At 40.9% G+C, this 20,879-nt stretch overlaps 1 protein-coding gene across 2 annotated transcripts in view; it reads right to left on the minus strand.

Moving 5' to 3' along the window:
• Positions 1-20,879, minus strand: part of TMTC1 (transmembrane O-mannosyltransferase targeting cadherins 1) — a 304,715-nt gene that overhangs the window by 100,942 nt on the left and 182,894 nt on the right. For both annotated transcript variants that reach the window (XM_044941304.2, XM_025283452.3), the window contains exon 9: positions 10,039-10,160. In XM_044941304.2, the coding sequence (XP_044797239.1) occupies positions 10,039-10,160 (122 nt within the window). The remainder of the gene's footprint in view (positions 1-10,038; positions 10,161-20,879) is intronic.

Raw genomic sequence — 20,879 nt, forward strand, 5'->3', positions numbered from 1 at the left:
AAACTAAAACTGTGTACAAGCCCCTGTGTCCTTGTCTTTTGAAGTATAATGTTGACTCGAGTTAATGACTGGGACATAGGAAGATATAGAAACAAAGAAGAGGTCTTGGGCTAGGGAACTGGTAAAAATTTAGACCATGATTCTGCCACACAGCAGAATCACCCAACTCCCAGTTCCCTAAAATATATAGATAAAGGTCTGAAACACAAGTTGTTTTTACTGGAAGCAGACCCCCTTCAGATGAAAACTGCTGACCACCAGAACACAGACCCTACACTGGTTGAAACCAGAAGATTGATGATGCTTGAATGAGAGACAATTCAAGAATTGTCCACGAGCTGATCACGCTCTGCTCCTTAAACACTGTTAAACTCCTCACTACCCTTTCCAGGGTGGTTCACACAGCCTTGAGGGCATTAGCCTACTGTGGTCCCCTTTGCCTGGCAAAGCAATAAAAGGTGCTCTTTTCTACTTCACCCAAAACTCTGTCTCTGTGTTTCTGTTCAGCACCAGTGAAGAGAGGCCAAGTTTTGACAACAAAGCTAACATGGAAACAAAAGTGAACTTAAAAATGCATCAGTTCAAAGTGGAACCCAAAGATGACTATCACCAGGGGAACTGTCCATACTCAGGGTGTCATGTTTTCCTTTGCAGGCGCCTTCACCTGGCTTATTTCCATCTCAGCTGGTTCAAGTGACCACATCCAAATTTTCCATCTGAGCTGACAGGCCTTTTGGTCAAAGCCAAACACCTCGAAAGTAACTGAATCTACATCTAAGACGTCCTTCTCAACCCTCCTACAGCATACTCAGCATTAGGACCTGAATTCAGCCACTAATTCTTCCACAGACTACCAAATTCTAGAGTCGAGCATCTTCACTTTTGAAGCAAAAGCATAATGGACAGACAACTCACTGCTGCTGCTGCTGCTAAATCGCTTCAGTCGTGTCCGACTCTGTGCGACCCCATAGACAGCAGCCCACCAGGCTCCCCCGTCCCTGAGATTCTCCAGGCAAGAACACTGGGGTGGGTTGCCATTTCCTTCTCCAATGCATGAAAGTGAAAAGTGAAAGTGAAGTCACTCAGTCGTGTTTGACCCCATATACGGCAGCCCACCAGGCCCCTCCGTCTATAGGACTTTCCAGGCAAGAGTACTGGAGTGGGATGCTTCTCTGACAACTCACTAGCTGGAGCTATACCCTTGTTTCTTCCCCATACTAACATGGACCTGACTGCACAGGCTGAGTCACGTGTCAGTGTATGCATGCTGAGTCGCTCAGTCAAGCCCGACTCTTTGTGACCCTGTGGTCTGTAACACACCAGGCTCCTCTGACCATAGGATTTCCCAGGCAAGAATACTAGCGTGATTGCCATTTTCTCCTCCATGGGATCTTCTCAACCAAGGGATGGAATCTCCATCTCCTGCATTGGCAGGTAGACCCTACCTCTGAGCATCCAATGTTCTTTAATTTCACACAATACTCGCTAATGAAGCATGTATTTTTCTGGGTATTATGAGAAAACACAGATGTACAAAATGATGGTCCCACCTCTGACAACTGGGGTTTCTAAATGAGTGGGGAGGATATTTTAAAATAACTAAAATGTATAGAAGAAGTCCCTGGTTTGAGATGTATTTCCCAGCACAGAATCCAGGCACCAAAGAAAGAAAGAGATTCACTAATAAAGACGAGGGAGTCTTAATGGAGGGGAGGTTGAAATAGCCATACTTAAGCCCACTAATATCCTCCAAGCAAACCGTGCAGGACGCTGGGTGTGTGACACCTACTTGCTAGTCTCCCTTCCACTCCCAGAGGCACATTCCATAACCTCCTTCAGTATTATGTTTCAGAACGCTAGCCTGCTAAGCTAGGGTTGCTCACTTTTTTAAAAATTTGAGATACGAGTGATGTACTAGTGTCAGGTATACAGCATCATGATCTGATATTTCTATATATTGTAAAATGATCACCACAATAAGTCTAATTAACATCCATCTGCTTACATATTTACACATTTTTTTTGTGATAAGAACTTTTAAGATCTATTTTCTCAGCAATTTTCAGTTATACAACACAGTATTATTAACAACACATTACATGCCCAGGGCTTCTTTAACTTCTAACTGGAAGTTCGTGCCTTTTGGCCACCTTCACCTATTTTGCCCACCCCTCACACCCCGTCTCCGGCAACCACCAATCTGTTCTCGGTGTCTGTCAGCTCAGTGGAGTATAGCTACTTTCCACTGTTGTGCTAGTTTCTGCTGTACTATGAAGCGAATTAGCTAAGAATAGGCATTATATCCCCTCCGTCTCGGACCTCCCTCCTGTCACCCCCATCCCCAGCCATTGCACCCATCTAGGTTGTCACAGAGCGCTGAGTAGTGCTCCCTGTGCTCTACAGCAGCTCCCCACCAGCTATCTTACACGTGGTAATCTATATACGTGAATCTCAATCTCCCAATTCATCCCACCCTCCCTTTCTCTCTCTGTGCCCACCTGTGTGTTTTCTACATCTGAGTTTCTATTCCTGCCCTGGAAATGGATTCATCTGTACCATTTGTCTAGATTCAACATATTGTTTTTTTTCTTTTTAGGGTTGTTTACTTTTGAGCACATGAGATTAGAAAAGAGACAAAGAGTTTTGTAGAGCAAAGGAAGAGGAAGAAAAGCCTGGGGAAGGAGAGGCCTGTACTACGTTGCATTGATTTCCTTCCACTTTGGTTCCCCCAGTCTTCTCATTTGTACAGGACAGACTGAAATAATGGCTTGCAGTTACCTAGCATAGCTTACAACATTTTGCACATGTATTATTCCATTCAGTCTCATCTGAATTCAGATTCTACTCTCCAAATTTTACTTTCAAATCATGGTTTCCAAGACATTTACTGCTCTCCATTTAAAACTCAGAAATAAACATTTATCTTTTATAACTAACAAAGTAACAAGGTTCTATAATATTAAGGCTTTGATTCCAGCCTAGCAAATAACTGTTCAAGTTTATCCTCCCTTTGTGCCAATAGCCGAGGACAATTAATTGAACACAACAGAACTGACTAGCTGATCCTCAGCCCATGAGCACACTGACCTCCTCTCAGCTCACTCACTTCTCACTACTGCTCTGTTCTATGTGATCTACAGTCTCTAGGTTTATAACACAGTTGTTTGAATTCCTTTGCAAAGTCCTGCTGCTTCCTTTCTGGTTATGACAGTCACCTAGCCCACTCACTCCCATGATGACTTGGTGACTGACAACTAGTCTGGTGCAGCCCAGGACCCTCCCTACTTGGGCCCTGCTCTGGAGAGTAGCCTTCACAAGACAAGATCCAGCTTCTAGATCTCATCTCTCTTCTTAGTTGAGGTCTCAAGGGGCTGGATGGAACAGTCCATGCTGGCACAGCAAGAGCAGAGAAACAAACACACTGGAGTCAAATCTTCCCATCCCTACCCTGTGGTATTCTGAAGACCAGCGTTAATTGACTTTTGAAACCCCAATGTAGGGCAGCAGAGGGACTCAACATGTTGGACTCAGTACCAGTCACCTTGTGAGCAATCTGACCTGTGCTTTGAGCCTGGGTTTAGATATTAGGCTTCAGCCCAATTCCTGAGTCTCTTCTCATGACTTGATATGGATATGCACACATCGGACCTGTTCTCACAGCTGCAACTTCTCTTGATAAGCTGCCTGCACTATCACCACTTGAACGGGAGCATCTGCCATCGCCCCTTGTCCCACTCCAGTGATTAGGGTCCTATTTCCTCCTGGCAGGTACTCCTTATTGCTGCTAAGCAAGGACACCCCATTACTTCATGAGGAGGCCCCACACCAGGGCTGCCCGGACCAACTCCCAGTGCCCTCTGCTGGACCCTGCAGAGGGCCTATCCATATGGCAGGTGGACTTCCTCCTCTTCCCGTCCCACCCTCAGGGGATATGTCTCCCTTTCCCTACTTGGGCATCATGCTGAAACTAAGCAGACACAAGTGGTCCCATTCCAGTATAGGACAAACATGTGTTTCAAACCTTAAGAGGAAAAATTCATGCTTTACCCAAGGTTATTCCAAGTCACAAAGAGTGGAACTTTGGAGCTGAATGGGACCATGTGGCATCCTGATAACTGGACTTTAGATTTCCTAAACTGCAAAATGTCCAAAAAGGAGGAGCTGAGTTGGGGAGAAGAAATTAATGGAGAAATTAATGAAGAAATTAATTAACTCTCAATCCCCAGTGTGGCCACAGACAAGGACAACTGTGGCATGAAGATATAAGCAACATTTGGGGACCACTGGGCAAGGCCAACACACAGATTTTACAGACAGGAAAGTAATCCCCAGGATGGCCAGGCAGCGTGTTGATTCCCAGGTCAGTCTTCCTTCCACTGAATGTGCTAACGTAAGATTTTATTGATAGCAAATTATTTTTCTGTTGATTTGAGTATTTGGCAAAATTTTGATTCACTCTCAATCATCACTCCCTTTCAGCAACTCTGAAGGAACATATGCATAGAGGGCGTATCAGTAGGGGTCCCAGTGTCAGAGAACAGGACTAGTGTTCCTTTAGAGGTAACATGTCTCATTTTGCATCCTGAGAAATAAATAACCTGTGTAAGATTACAAATTCCATTTAAGAATTAGTAGGTATGATTTGAAGGTATTTGTCAGAACTGAAAATGGAAATGAGTCACCTTTTTTCCATTTTCCATGTCTGATGTGTCCATTAGCTGAAGAACTATACAACTCAAATAGTATCTCTTTTCCCCTCAAACACATGTTATCTATTTAACTTCTCCTTCCATCGTCCCAGTTTTTCTTGATCAGTTCTGTCTACATTCTTGTTTCTGCCTTCACTTACCCCTGTCTGTCCTTCCCTCTCCCCTCATAGATGTTTTCTTAAAATAGTTCAGGAATTTGCTCTTTGACACTAAAGTAAATAAATCATCCTTAATCTGGCATTTGAATGGATCTCTGATCATATCCTATGATTTTATTTGAGAGCTCTCAATAACTATGTCTGCTTCATCAATTCTAAGAAATTTTAGTCCTTTGAAGCATTATAAAGTGGTTTTTATGAAATACAAAAAGTAGCCATTAAATTATATGCTACTCTTGAGATAAGAACAAGAGATCAAAACTTCTGTGAAAGAATGATTTAAGCCCTGAACTCCCCTGCCTGTTCAAAAAAGATATCCATAAAACTGGCATTTATCACCAGAAGAAAAGATTATTCCAATTGCTTTTGGTGGTAAAACGTTGACCCTAAAGCCATACAACAGTGTGCTAAATAGATAGCCAATTTCTGTTCCTTTTATCCACAGAGTTCAAAGTGCAAGTGAGAGGCAGGTGAGATTTTGGGTCTTCGCTAGGTTAGGACGGAGGGAGAACAGAAGCCAAAAGATTTAAGTGACTTGTTCATTGTTAGGCAGAAAGGCAGAGGATGAAAGAGAACTGTGGATATGACTCATTCTGGGTTTTTCTTGTAAAATGGCCAAACCAGCCCCCTGGGGCTGCAGGAATCCACCCCGGATTCAGTGAGGGTGAACATGACCTCTGTAGTGTTCATGGATGGGATCTTAAAACTCGGAATGGGATCCTTAACTTGAACATTCAGTGAGCAGGAAGTTTACCTATCAATTGAACTTTTAATTTCATCTTCCTTTTGTTTGCTAAAGTTTTGGAGATAACACAGATTTTCTGCATTGATGGTTTTCTGTATTAAAGATGATGATCTGTATCTCCAAGAAGGCCAGAATACATGGTGCATATTTTCCTCAAAGCAGTTGGGTATGAATACAGTGGGAAATGGCTCTTTTCTTGTTGAGCTCAATAATGGGAGGAGAGCCATGCAGAGAGGATTCCTGTGTGTTTAAAAAGCTTGGACACATGCTCCAGCATTGTGGAAGCCAGCGTGCAGGTTTATTAAATGCACTGGCTTCACCTGGTGCTCTGGCACCTTCCAAGGGACACTTGCAGTGTCTGTAACATTCTTTGCAGCCCTGAAGAAGATTCCAGCAGCTCCTTACCCAACTGTCTACCACCATCCACTGAGATGGGGCAGCTGGTCTCTGCTGGGTAAAATCTTTTTAGGAGAAAGTCCCCATTTTCATGAAAACTGTCAACATGGGTAACCAGTTCCAATGAAGTTATTTAAGTCTCTTAAGTCATAGTACAGAAGTTTTACCACAAAAACTTTGATGATTTCTGACTCAGTTGTACAACTTTAGATAAAAGGAAATCCAGTGCCATAATTAATATGGCTCACTTGTGGTACTCATTACAACAGCGACCATGAAGGAAAGCTGGGGTTCATGAGAGGTACAATGTCTCTCTCAAAAACTCCTCAGCTTCCTCTGACCCCGGGCTCTCAGAATCAGAAGTAAACTCTCAGGTGTGTGTTCAGAGCTGTGTATCTGGCCTGGTCACCTGCCCCCTTCATCAGCTCCAGGACCACCTCCCTGTCACACGGCCTTGGCATCTGCTGAGACTATATCTTTGGAAGGGAAAGAGTCCTGGCTGGACACACTGATAATATGGATCTGAATACAGGAGATGCTGTGCAGTAAAGACAAACCCTCAGAAAATGATGACTTGGCATCAGCACTACAATGCATAGATGCAGAAACTTGGAGAGGAAAGGACAGCCATCTTTTAATAAAGATCAGTTTCCTGAAACTGATTTTTGGATGACTTTGCATCAAGTTTGCCAAATGCAGCAAAATTCAAATAGGTTCTGAGAGGCAGGCACGTGCTCTTGGTAATATTGATGTTTTCTTTCTATTTCAAACTTTTAATCCCAATCAGCATATTCCTAGTGGGAAAAGGGCAGTGGTACAACTTTGACTATTTTGGAGAAAAGGAATGGAGTCAGAGAAAGGCCTAGCTATGACATGGTGGCACAGGGAGGGCCAGAGCTGGATGATTCTGTGGGTGGAGGACACACCTGCTGGGGTGACAGAAACCCCTGACTTTAAATAAGATAGCTTACACATGGTTGATGACAATATTATGGGCTTCCCCGGTGGCTCAAATGGTAAAGAATCTGCCTGCAATACAGGAGACCGAGGCTCAATCCCTGGGTCAGGAAGAGCCGCTGGAGGAGGAATTGGCAACCCACTTCAGTATTCTTGCCTGCAGAATTCCATGGACAGAGAAGCCTGGTGGGCTACAGTTCTTGGGATTGCAAAGAGTTGGACACGACTGAGCAACTAACTTTCACTTTTCCTTTCATAATGTTTACCTAAGTTTCTCTTCCAGAAGAATTAAATTTAACCTCTTGTTTAAAATTCCAGCCTTTCATTTCCTCAAAAAATTTTCTCTTGTATTTGGATTAGAAAAGTTCACTGCCATGTACTCAGAACCTCGATGGCTGAGGATTCAGATCTCAGGACTCCTAAAGTATCAAGTGCTGATTCCAAATGGAGTTGAGCTGAATACTTAACTATGCTCAGATTTTCTTCATCTTTTTCAACTGAGCAGAATACTGAGGTTACTATCAGAGAAGCAATGTAAGCTGGAAGGTGACAGACGGGTCAGTAGACAAGGATCCATAATCTACCATTTTGCCACTTACTAGCTATATCACTTGGACAAGTTACTTAACTTAGAGCCCAGGCATTATTTTTGTAAAATGGGTATAATGGTATCAGCTACCTCAGAAAGCTGACATCAACAATAGTAACACTTGATATTTACTAGTCATGTACAATACAAAGCATTTTATAGATTTTTATATGACCATCTCACTTAATGTTTATAATATCTCACTGACTTCAGTGCCATTAACTTCATTTTACATAGATGAGGAAACAGACCTAGGGATGTCACACTCATGTCACACTATGACTGCAGGAACATGTTTCGAACCACCACATACAGCATGAATTAACTGAGAAAATAAATATAACACCCTTAGTGTTGTGGCTGACATACAATAAAGATTCAACAAAAGTTCTGATACAATTAGACTGTGATATTATTTTAAAAAATATCCAACCCATCAAGTTTTTAGATTGAAAGGTGCCATTTTGTTTTTAATCAGCAGTTAAAATCTTTGGTGGAAAAAAAAAAAAAAAAACCAGAGATTCATTAATTTTTGTAGCCTCAAATCTAGTAGAGCATATGCCTGGGACAGGTGCTCTGAGAATATCTGTTAAGTGAAGAATGAATACAGATTCTACTTGGAATCAGGAGTACTGCAGACAAAACCTGACTGAAGCCACTCTCAGCTGCTCTAAGCAAAAACACGCGTAGAACACACACTGAAGTCTGCCTTTGCCCACTATATTCCTTAGTACTGACACAGCCTCACAAGCTTGTTGTCTTAAGGCAACACAGAATGCAAAGAAATTGTGCTGTATTTTTGTCTTATCAAGTAGTTTTCTTAGCAAGGAATAATTTCCTTCCCAAATTGTGCTGTAGACACATAAAGAAAATTAAAGGCCACCTTTTCGTTAACCAAGTCAAAACAAGAGACTGTAAAGCCTTAGGAAAGCTGTGAGGTACTTAGTTTGAGGAGCGTCCAAGGTTATGAAACTCATTTCTAATTATATGCATTTAAAAATTCTCAGTCAATATCCATAAATGAAATTAAATCTTCTTATTACTTAAATTAATTTTATTTAAATTAAATTTAAAGTTAACAAATTTCTAACTCAATATGAATGAATAATTTCCTGATAATATTTTGGTTTATTGTATTTGTTTTGTTGCCTTTTAGAAAAGTTCATTCTTACTTATAATCCATAAAATCACTTAATTTTAGAAAGCTTATTAAAATCTCTATTTTAAAAATGAGAGGGTATTTTCTGGCAGCCCAGTGATTAGGACTCTGTACTTTCCCTGCTAAGGGTCAGGTTCAATCTCTGGTTGAGGAACTATGATCTCACAAGCTGCATGATGTGGCCAAAAGTAAATAAATAAATAAAGCTCTGCAAGTTAAAAAAAAATTCAGTTTGTGGACTTCCCTGGTGGTCCAGTGGTTAAGAATGCATCTTTCAATGCAGGGGATGTGGGTTTGATACTTAGTCAGGAAACTAATTCCCCAGAGAAGGCAATGGCACCCCACTCCAGCACTCTTGCCTGGAAAATCCCATGGATGGAGGAGCCTGGTAGGCTTCAGTCCATGGGGTCGCTAAGAGTTGGACACAACTGAGCGACTTCACTTTCACTTTTCACTTTCATGCATTGGAGAAGGAAATGGCAACCCACTCCAGTGTTCTTGCCTGGAGAATCCCAGGGCGGGGGAGACTGGTGGGCTGCCGTCTATGGGGGTCTCACAGAGTTGGACACGACTGAAGCAACTTGGCAACAGCAGTAGCAGCAAGAAACTAAGATCCTACGTGCCATGTGGCAATAAAGCCCATGTGTGGCAGTGAAGACCCAGCACAGCCAAAATAAAAATAAAGAAATAACTTTCTAAAGTTTAAAAAAGAAATGAGTGTAAAAACATCATATTCTGCTTAAGGTCACACAATAGATAAATGGCAGAACCATTTCAGGGACATTTTCAGGCTTCTGAAAAGAAACATGGCCTTGGAATGCTGACATTTCAATAAGATAAGAGAACAGACAAGCGTCACACAGTTCAAATATTCAAAGCTAAGTGCCATTATGTAATCATACATGTCTGAATGCCCTTTATAACTTTTAACCAATGTTTTTCTCAAGGACAAGTTTCTTTGAGATTGTTCCTATTTTTAAATTCAAGAACAAATAAAGAGAGAAAAAGAAGATAGAAGTCAATTAAAATCATGCTACTTAACACAGTCAATAATTTTATGCAAATTAACAAATATTTCTAGAAAGTAACTCATTATGTTTAATAAGCACAGATACTTGAACAAAGAAGTTACGGTAAAATGATTGCTGCTAAAATCCTGAATATACTCCAGTCAATATTATCCAGCTTCCTCTGTGGCTGTTTTTAAAGCTGAGGTAATAAACACCTGAGCTCCAGAAGGATCTAACTGTGATACATGCAAACAACAGTCTCTCTAGAGCCATCAATGTTGGTCTCGTAAAGAGGAAACCAGAAACAGTAATTACCTAGGCATGTATAGGACTCTCTCGGCCACCACGAAACCCACCCTGAAGAAGAGGTTGCTGGCTGGGATGAACGGGAAAACCAGGAACAACAAGCCCACCAAAACTTCCCTGTGCTCCAGTCTCTGAAACACACAACAGTGGAGGACAAATTAATCTGGGTTTAATTCCAGCATTTAACCATCAAGTTCTTATTCAAGGAATGAATAAACTAGACCAATGTGGACCTTTTGATCAGTGTACTGATTCATCAGAGAAAGCCTTCAGGCTAAAACCTCTGGCTCATGGAAATATTCGCATGTTTGCCTGACACATATTTGCCATCCAGCACATCTGCTATTTGCATAACATAATCAGTGACCATTACTCCTTGTTCTGGGCTGGCTCTACAGCAACACTACCTGGTCTGGTTTCTTTCAGAGTCCTTGTGCCCCCAGGCAACTCATTCCAGGGAGCACAGCAGCTGGGTAGGATAAAGCTCACTAAGGCATCATGGAGAATTATTGTCCTCTCAAAATAGAACACATTAAAAACAAATGAATAAACTAAGAAAAACACCCACACAAAGCCCACCAGAGGAGGCAAATCTTAGCATGAAGGAAATGAAATGCAAATGGCGAAATAAGGGGCACCAGAGAGGGAGATCACTTGAGCTGAGGTGTTTTTAGCATCTTTCAAAGTAAGACAGTAAGCATTTACTTGCTTGATTCCATGAAATTTTTTGGAGTAAAAATTCATTACAATAATTCATTAAACTGATAGAATACCTTTCTCTTATATTGTATATAAAAAATTTGTAAAGATTTTTGTCACAACTAACAAAAGTTTTTTATTTATTACCAAATAATATGTTGTAATGGGCACTGTAAAAGGTAGTGTGTATTTCCAAATAGACACATTTGAAGGAAAATCCATTTAAAACAAATCTAGATGTATTGGATGGTATTTTCTTTTAAAAATAATTGAAGAGGAAAACCAAATAGAACTTTCCATATTACTGTTTTAAACTTTTTCTTATAAACATTTAAAATAGCCTAATACTTTAAATATTTGCAAAACACTAAACAAAAAATTTTAAAAACATAAATAAGACTCCCTAACACAAACTACTAATATTTTAAGTAGACAAAGTAAAAGATTTTAAGCATCTTGAGACATATGATACTTGGACTTTATTAAAATACATTGAATAATAAAATTGCAAATGTGATTTGGACTATTTCCCTTGAACAATTAATGGCTCTGTAAGTCATTACCTCATTTTTAAAATTTACCTAAAGTAACCATACTCTTTAGAATTAAAAGATGAAAGAAAAAGAAGAAAAAAAATTTGCATAACAAGCTTTCAACTCAAATGGATGCAATGTTATATATTCTATGCTGCATTTAAATTAAAGGAAAAACACAGGTAAGAAGTGGCAAGTTCATTATATATAAAAGCTGAAAACTCTCTTTGTAATTTATATTATTCTTTCAGTTTACAAAGTATATTTCAGTGCAAGAACTTAAGGTTTATATAGGAACAAACACCCTAAGAATCCTATAATATGAAGGTGAGAAATGGAATATTTCCTTCATATTGATATCAGTGATTCTGGCCCTCCAAATGTGAATCCCTGACCCTAAGGTCACTCAGGAAGGAAGAAAATACCTGTGCAATCTGGCAGCCATGAGGCTGCAGCCACTCCCTACAGTGAGCACTGAGGAACTCAGGATGTGAAAAACACAGAATACTGGACTCAGATAGCTGAGATGCATATGAAAGGAATGATTTCAATGAGCCCAGACTCTTCCCTTGGATAGAAAAGCGCTAAATTCCTTAACTTGGGCTATCTGGTTTTCTTTAATTCATAAAATACTTTTGATGTTCAGACTACTTGTCCTTTATTGCAAACTTCTATATAACCAACTTCCCCTCACTTCCCTTTCCGCTCCCCTCCTACCCCCACCCACTCCCCCTGCTTCAACAGAGCAATTCTCTCAGGGTTACATAAGACACTATCTCCTGTGCTTAAAGTCCTAAAATTTCTCACCAATTAAAACGTAACTCTCAACTTTTAGGTTGTGACTATTTTTTTACGTTGACAAAGGCAAGTGTTTCTTGACAAAGTTGAAAATAAACCCCAGAGAATGAGTGTCTTGCCCAAGTGTTCCTTATGAACTCTGAGTCTATTAGTGATGTTCTCTTTCTCTCTCTTTTCTGTTTTTGGACTATTCAAAAACTGAAATACTTTTACAAAAGTATTAGTGTGTCTTCCTAAAGAGATTTGTAAAGAGAATGTAAAATCCCCTATTAATTAATCCTAAGAATGAAGACAAGGGGAGGGACTGATGGAATCTTGACCAGGTCATGATATATCCACGTCCCTGGATTGTGTTTTACCCTATGAGATGCCTCCTCAGTCATTGCAGTTATTGGTGAGCATCCCTCATAGCTCTGAAAAAGACATTGCCTTCATACCCCCAGTATCACCCCTTGCGGCCTGACCAAAGGCCTTCCTCACTGTGGTGGCACATGCTTATGTCCTTTACTCAGCAGAAGCCCGAGGCTCTGGGAGCCACTAGATGGAGAGGAGGCGGGCACCCCGGGCATGCAGACGCCCCCTTCGCCATCTCCTCCCTCAGTTCTGGAGCCCCTGCAGTGGGTAGTCTGAGTGCCACTGCTGCAGGCAGTGGTGATGCTGAGCTGGGGACTGCAGGCTCCAGGCACCAACTTTCTTTCCTTCCTGGCTCTCATCCCAGTTGTAATTACATATTTTTCTGTGTGCTCACCATATTTTTCTAATGTCTCCACCAGACTCTAAGCTCTATGAGGACAGGAGCTGGTGAGCTGTATTCAGAGTTGTGTGGTTTCCGCTCAGCTCAGTGCCTGTCACTTAGTAAGTGTTTAGAAACATTTGTTGAATAAATCAATAAATGAATAAATGTTCCAGGTGAGAGAGGAAACTGGGCATGAGACAGGGAGAGGATGGAGAGGGCTTCCTGGTGGAGGGGACAATCTGGGTTTGAAGACTGAGGAGTGAATGCTCACAAGGTAAATGTGGTGGTGTTAGGAGAGGAAGGAAGTGGTCACAGTGAGGTGCATTCCAGGCAGAAGATACAGAAAGTACAAAGCAGGGAATAACTCTGAACATGTTAGCAGGTGATGAATTATAAGGGTTTGTTATTCCCTGAGTGGAGCTGATTTTTACCTACAGGCAACAAGGAACAAGTTAAGGGTCCCACACACATAGAAGGGAAAGCAAGTCAGTGTCCCAAAGCTGATGTCCAGATCTAAGTTGGGGCCCTGCCATCATTAGTCACCTTGAGCAGGCAAGTAATTAGCCCTTCCTTGCCTCAACTATAAAATGACATAAGTGTAGTTCACGGCTCAGTGGGGTTGGTTGGATCAGCACAAAGATTTCTTGATCAGTTAAAGTCAATGTCATTGGAGTTATGAGTTTAGAGGCCACCACTCCACAGAATGTGCTACCAGAAGGGCTGTCTTATGTGGTGCTTTCTTAATTTTCAAAACATTCAACTTAAGACAGTGGCACAGTGCCCAAACTCAGTGAAGTTCCATTGTTTATCTCAAGAGAAATAATACTCGTGAAAAAAGTTCTTGATTCTCAAATCAAACTGATGATAATCTTCTCTCCTCCCCATTCAGTCAAGAGAGATAGAACATATTCAAGAATATACTAAATATTGACATAAACTGCAGGTTGATCAGGCAATCAGAATGTTGTAAAATTAGGGAAAAATATGTCATGGATGTGGCTGAACTTCCTAGAATGAGAAAGACTGGAAGGGAATCCAATTTTGTATCTTGTGGATCACAGATGTGACAGAGTTGGCTAAATAATTTATGGCTTATCTCAACCTAATAGGTTCAGATGAAATGCAAACAAAATATGAGTGGGGGAAAAATAAGATGTGTGTCATTTTCCAAAGTACACGAAGTGCATTCATTTCTAGGAAAGAGGCAACTGGAAATTTATTCCAAATACACTAGGGAGTGAAAAGGCAAGAATTAAAACAGCTAGTAATATAGCCAATAAAAATACATGTTACTTGTCTGATTAACTGTGCAACTTCCAACAAATTAATTTACTTCTCTGATCAGTTAAACAAAAGAAAGTTTACCGATACCTACTGTATCTGTAGGAAAAATGTGTGATAGATTCACTGTGGTGGGTGTTAGGCTTGATTTTCTTCTGGCTCGAGAGGAGACAGAAAAAGCATTTCCCTGAGCTGCAAAGAGATGAAATTCTCTTAACACACCTGTCAGGGTGCCCAGAGAATCACTCGGCCACCATTGCACAGCCATGTATCTGTGGGAGTCACTAATGGAAAAGCAGTGATCTCCTCAGAAACATAGATTACCTCAGAGAAGCCCCAGCTCCAAAATCTGAGCCTAGCCTAGTGGCTTCTGGCTTATCCCATCCCCTTCCTACTCTCAGTTTCCTTTTCAAAGAACACATCGCAGATGAGGAAACATACACAGGCGCGCGCGCGCGCGCGCACACACACACACACACACACACACACACACACACACAGATAGATGCACATGCACGTGGCCAGCATTGTGTGCATGAGTGGTCATGAGAAGACAACTTCTCTTTCACTTAACCCAGACAACCTCCACCATAGTCTGCTCCCTCCCAGAGCAGCAGAGAACAGGCCTCATTATAGTAATTATCACCATCATTCCTATTATCATATTTTCCTTCAGCTCTAAATAGGTTACAGATAAATAAAACAGTGCATTCAGCATGTTCTCACAGTTCTACAAAGAGCACAGTTATATTTCACTAAGGATGCATTTGGCAGTCCTAGGCTCTAGCTGTCTGCATCTAATTTATCAGTTTTCAGGGACGCTGATGACCATAAATCTCCCTCTTCAGCCCGGGGAGTAAGGTATCTCCAAGCTGACAACTGGCAGGGCTATATACGAGGCCCTCTTTTCTCATCTGTTCTTGGGTCTACTTCCTCCATTAGACTATGCCTTTCCTGATGGGAGTCATATCCTACTTAAATTTATCCAGATACCTGCACATAGTTGGCATTCACCAAACTGTTGCAATAAGAAAGATTAGTGACAGAAGCTGCATATACATCTCTGGGGTTCAATTTAGAGACTTCTTACTATGGAAACCTTGCACTTTTTGCCACCCTCTGAAACACAGTATTTGCAATGTTAATTTGGGTTGAGAAGTCCTCAGTCTTTCAATATCCAAACTGTCTTATGATTGTCTGCCAGAGTTGACCAACAGCATTTTTAATCCGGTACTTTTAATCAGGATGTATGCATACCCTTCCATGCCTCTCTCATTCCATTCATTGCTACTAACTACTACCTGCTCTTGAAAGGCTCAGGAAAAATGACATCTTTCACATGACTGAAATTCAATTTTAATTTTGTGAATATTTCAGTGTATTAAAATACTCAATAATCACTATTATATTATTATGAAAATTCTTTTTAATTGAGGAAGACAAGTTATTTAATCAATTGAAATCTCCATTGCTTTATCTGACTGTACTTTATTGCCTCATCTCTTGTTTTGAATCCTCATCGGCCCTGGGCAGTGAGCTGCACTCATTCTCTTGCTAAGTGACTCTCAAATTTCCACCCAGTAGCAGGGAATACATTAATGCCAGTTTAAAAAATTCTCTTTAATCTTCACAACAGTTCTGTGGAGATGAGTATTATTATCCCTGTTATAAACTCAAATGCTGACACCTTTGGGTCCTTCACAAATAACTGCAACTGCAAATCAGCAAAAATGCATCACATTATTTCTGTGAAAAATTTTCCTCACAGCTGCACAGGACTCCAGGTCTCCTTCCTACAAGAGGAAACCTGGGCTCTGCCTGTGATGCTTGTGTATATTTTAATAATTTTTTGAAAACTCAACTCCTTATATTGCTGTCCAGAGGAAATGCATCGGTGAGTCTCCACTTGAGCAAATCAGAGGCTCAGGCTTATTTAAAACATCATGAGCTTTGAATCTACAGATGTCCTTCGATGCTTTCAAATGATGATAATACAGACTGCATGAAATGGATGGAGAGCTGGCCTCAGAAGACTAACTCAGGACCAGCATGGGAAGGGGCAAGTCAGAGGTGGAAGGGCAGAAAGAACTTGATTGTTTGGGGCAATGGGATTCTGTCTGAGCTCTGTATGAATGTATCTTGAACCTCGTTCCTCCCCATGGGCTGCTCTCTTGTCTACTTGATCTTCACTCCTGTCTATATTTTCCTTGGAATTGGACAGGCCCTCCTTCCTCCACCTTTTCATACTGTTCATGGGGTTCTCAAGGCAAGAATGCTGAAGTGGCTTGCCATTCGCTTTTCCAGGGGACCACATTTTGTCTCTTGAGAGTCCCTTGGATGGCATGGAAATCAAACCAGTCAATCCTAAAGGAAATCAACACTGACTATTTATCAAAAGACCTGATGCTGAAGCTGAAACTCCAATACTTTGGTCACCTGATGTGAAGAACTGACACATTGGAAAAGACCCTGATGCTGGGGAAGACCGAGGGCAAGGAAAAGTGGGCGACAGAGGGTGAGATGGTTGGATGGCATCACTGACTCAATGGACACAAGTTTCAAACTTTGGGAGACAGTGAAGGACAGGGAAGCTTGGCATGCTGCTGTCCATGGGGTCACAGAGTCAGACACGACTTAGCAACTGAACAACAACAACTTCTCCACATCTGTCTGATAGTGCCTCAGTTTGCCTAACTCCAGGCATAGCTCCTGTCTAGGGATCCTCTCCAAGGTCAGAGCTCTCACTTAGTGTTGGTGACAGTTCCTTCCTTTGACGTTTCAGGCCATCTGGTATGCGTCCCTTGGCATGTTAGCCCCACTTTGCCCAAGGCACTGCAAAGGTCTGCAAAGGTCTCTTCATAAACCCTTCGATCACTCCATTGGCTGCGCACTGCGTCTCCTGCCAGGGCTCTGACTAATAGATCACAGAGAAAGAGCACAGAGATGGTAGCAGAGCTGTGGATGCAGAAAAGTAGTCAGAACTCTGGCTTTCATGAGACAACTGGAGCCAGCTCCAGATCACTCCTGACTTGGTCCCATCCTTGCATTATTGTGCTTCCAGCATGTTTTAGCCCTTGAGTGAACCACCATTTTTTGAGGCCATTGAGATTATAGAAAAATTCTAATGTTGTATAAAAACAGTGAAGACAAATGCCAATCTGAGAGAGCTTTATCTGGCAAATGATATTTAGACCAATCTCTCAATAGTGGGAGAAGAGAAAGTTTTGAATTTTTACTGCTATTGTTATCTCAAATGCAACAGTCCACTTCTTAATGATTCAAACAAGATCTAGAACCTGATCAACATATCAGTAATGGAGGAATTGAGAGGAATCTTGGGACAGTCTTAAAGACAAAGAAAATAAGAAAATTTGAAAGCTTATTCTCAGAGCTTTAGTTCAGCTGCTAAACTCCTTGGTGATTTTACAGTTAACAGGGACCCTAAGTTAGACCACAGTGACATGCTCAAGAGGCTGAAGGACAGTCTGCCCATGACATGGACACAATTCACATCTCACACATAAGTATGGAAAGGTACCACTTGCAATTTTTTCCTTCACTGGTCTGAAATCAACAGAATAAGCCAAGCTGGGGAAAAAATAGCTCTGATTCAGGATCTCAATAACATAGCTGCCAACACACATTCTACACTTGGCTCGAGCTGGTGATATCACTTCCTCATTTTCATGTGCTCTAAAATTTACTCATAAATGCTCAGGGAAAAAAATTTTAAAAGGGGAAATGAATGAAGAAATTATATCTCCTTGGAGACAAAAGCAGATTTGTACACTGTCTTCTCTGAGCCAATTTAAACACTGCTTGTCCCATGCCAAGGTTTCTTCACTGAGGAGCTCTGCCAGTTGCACTGATGAACGGAGAGTTGAAGGGAGATTAAAATCAGAGCATTCCTAAACCAACACTTCTGATTTCTGGTCTTTGGTTAAGGACTTCATTTTTTTCTTTTTTTGGCAGAGTTTTTGTTTGATTTGCTTTTAATCAATCATCTGAATCTTCCTGCAAACACTAGTTCCTGGGATTGAAACTGCTTATCTCACAAGAGCACACAATTACGTTGTTTCAGAGTCAAATCAGGTGGAAGACTGAAGCACTCAGATTATTTTACTCAAGTGAGAATAAACTAATTCAAACTTTATTTGGAAATGTGCCTTACATTCTCTGTAAGTGTGTTTTAAATGTTCAAAGGCAAATAAAAGCAAACATCTTTTGAAGCATGATTGGAAAATACCAGTCTAGTGCACGAAAACACCATTCATTTTCATAAACAAGCACTAGTAAGGAGTTAAGGGAATTAAGTAAGTTAGAAAAATATTGTTCAAGAAATTTTTTTTCCTGATTCAAATGAAAATATCATAGGAATTCATGGAGACATGGGAGAAGAAAAGAATGAACGTTCTTCATCTCTGTGGTTTTGAACAAAAATGGAAAAGTACTTACTATAAAGCTGTGTATTTTTTTAAAAAAAAATTGTGAGGAAGACCAGAGAGATGAAAGGTAGGAGCAAGACAAGATCTCTTCTCAGATTGTGTTTAACATATAGATTATTATACAGGTGCTATGGGAAAGGCTCATGCAGAAGGGCAAATAAAAGCCAGCTCGTAAGCCGCAAATGGTAGAGGGTAAAGGAAAAACAAGAGGCTCTTAAGCAATACCATATGCCAGACATTTGACTTAGCCTGTCCCATTGATGTTTTGTGATAATATTACAAGATAGGTAATTATCCCCAGTTATATAGATGAGGAAATTGAAGCTCAGAGGGCTTAAAGACACATCTACACTGATCCAATTAGTGAAAATCAAGGGGTTCAAACTGAGGTTTGATTCAGCCCAAAGCCTGTTCTTTCCCCACAATCCCTTGGGCTTTGGGATCCAAAGACAAGGTCAAGGGAGTGTGCATGGGGGAGATTTCAACCCTTTTCTTCTTCCTAGGTTTGTAGTGGAAACACACAGAGAAGACAAGACCTAGCAATTTGGAGGTTACCTAGCAAGGTATTGCTAGGCTGATCCAGAAATCTCACCACTGAGGTCTGTGACAAAGGGCATCACTGAGCCCCGTTGCCACATAAACACAGACACAAATTTCCAGTTTGCAGGGATGAAGCAGGCTGTGTGGCACGAAATGTGTATTCCTTGTCAAGGATTTCATTTCAATAAACACTTTCAGGTGGCCCACCTATTCACCCCTACAACCTGCCTCTGGACATATCTGTGTCCACAGCCACAATAGGGGAAGATGCCATTTGACTGCTCTTTAGTTACTGAACTGTAAGTCAAAATTATATTTAAGAAGGCTTGAGAAAAGAATAAGGATTATTTCTGACATAAGAAATCAAATACTACAATGAGATTACCCTTCTTATTAAGGAAAATAAGAGTGCATTCATATTCTAGCGACCAGAGAGAAACAGTGAATAAGCTGAGTGGAAAAGACCTTTTAAATGTTAAATCTATACATGCTCTGTAGCTTGTTGCTCTGAACTCCTTTTTAAATATTCACCTGTTTATCTATGAACTTGATGTTGTTCAGTCACTCAATGTTCACCTATTTGTTCATGTCCACCTATTTGTGACCCCATGGACTGCAGAATGCCAGGCCTCCCTGTTCTTCGCCATCTCCCGGAGTTTGCTCAAACTCATATCCACTGAATAGGTGATGCCATCCAACCATGTTGTTCTCTGTCATCCCTTTCTCCTCCTGCCTTCAATCTTTACCAGCATCAGTCTTTTTTATGGCCCGACTCTCAAATCTGTATATGTCTACTGGAAAAACCATAACTTTGACTATGATTTCGACTACAGACCTTTGTTAGCAAAGTGATGTCTCTGCTTTTTAACATGCTGCCTAGGTTTATCATAGCTTTTCTTCCAAAGAGCAAGCGTCCTTTAATTTCATAGCTGCAGTCACCGTCCACAGTGATTTTGGAGCCCAAGAAAATAACATCAGTCACTATTTTCATTGTTTCCCCATCTATTTGCCATGAAGTGATGGAATTGGATGCCATGATCCCTGTAAATGCTTTATGAATGCTGAGTTTTAACCCAGGTTTTTCACTCTCCTCTTTCACCTTCACCAAGCGGTTCTTTAGGGTGGTGTCATTTGCATATCTGAGGTTATTGATATTTCTCCTGGCAATCTTGATTCCAGCTTGTGCTTCATCTTGCCTGGCATTTCACATGATGTATTCCATATATCAGTTAAATAAACAGGGTGATAATATACAGCCTTGACATACTCCTTTTCCAATTTGGAACCAGTGTGTTGTTCCATGTCCGGTTCCAACTGTTGCTTCTTGATCTGCATACAGGTTCTTCAGGAGGCAGGTAAGGTGATTTGGTATCCCCATCTCTCTAAGAATCTTCCAGTTTGTTGTGATCCATGCAGTCAAAAGTTTTAGCGTAGTCGATGAAGCAGAAGTAGATGTTTTTCTGAAATTTTCTTACTTTTTCTATGATTCAGTGGATGTTGGAAATTTGATTTCTGGTTTATCTGACATTTCTAAATCCAGCTTGAACATCTGGAAGTTCTCAGTTCACATATTATTGAAGCTTAGCTTGAAGGATTTTGAGTATTACTTTGTTAGCATGTGAAATGAATAAAATTGTGAGGTAATTTGAACATTCTTTGGCATCGCCCTTCTTTGGGATTGAAATGAAAACGGACCTACTTCAGTCCTGTGGCCACTGTAGGCTTTCCAAATTTGCTAGCCTATGAATGCAGCACTTTCACAGTATCATCTTTTAGGATTTGAAATAGCTCAGCTGGAATTCCATCACCTCCACTAGC

This window comes from Bubalus bubalis, chromosome 4, assembly GCF_019923935.1.
Source record: "Bubalus bubalis isolate 160015118507 breed Murrah chromosome 4, NDDB_SH_1, whole genome shotgun sequence".
NCBI classification, from domain to species: domain Eukaryota; kingdom Metazoa; phylum Chordata; class Mammalia; order Artiodactyla; family Bovidae; genus Bubalus; species Bubalus bubalis.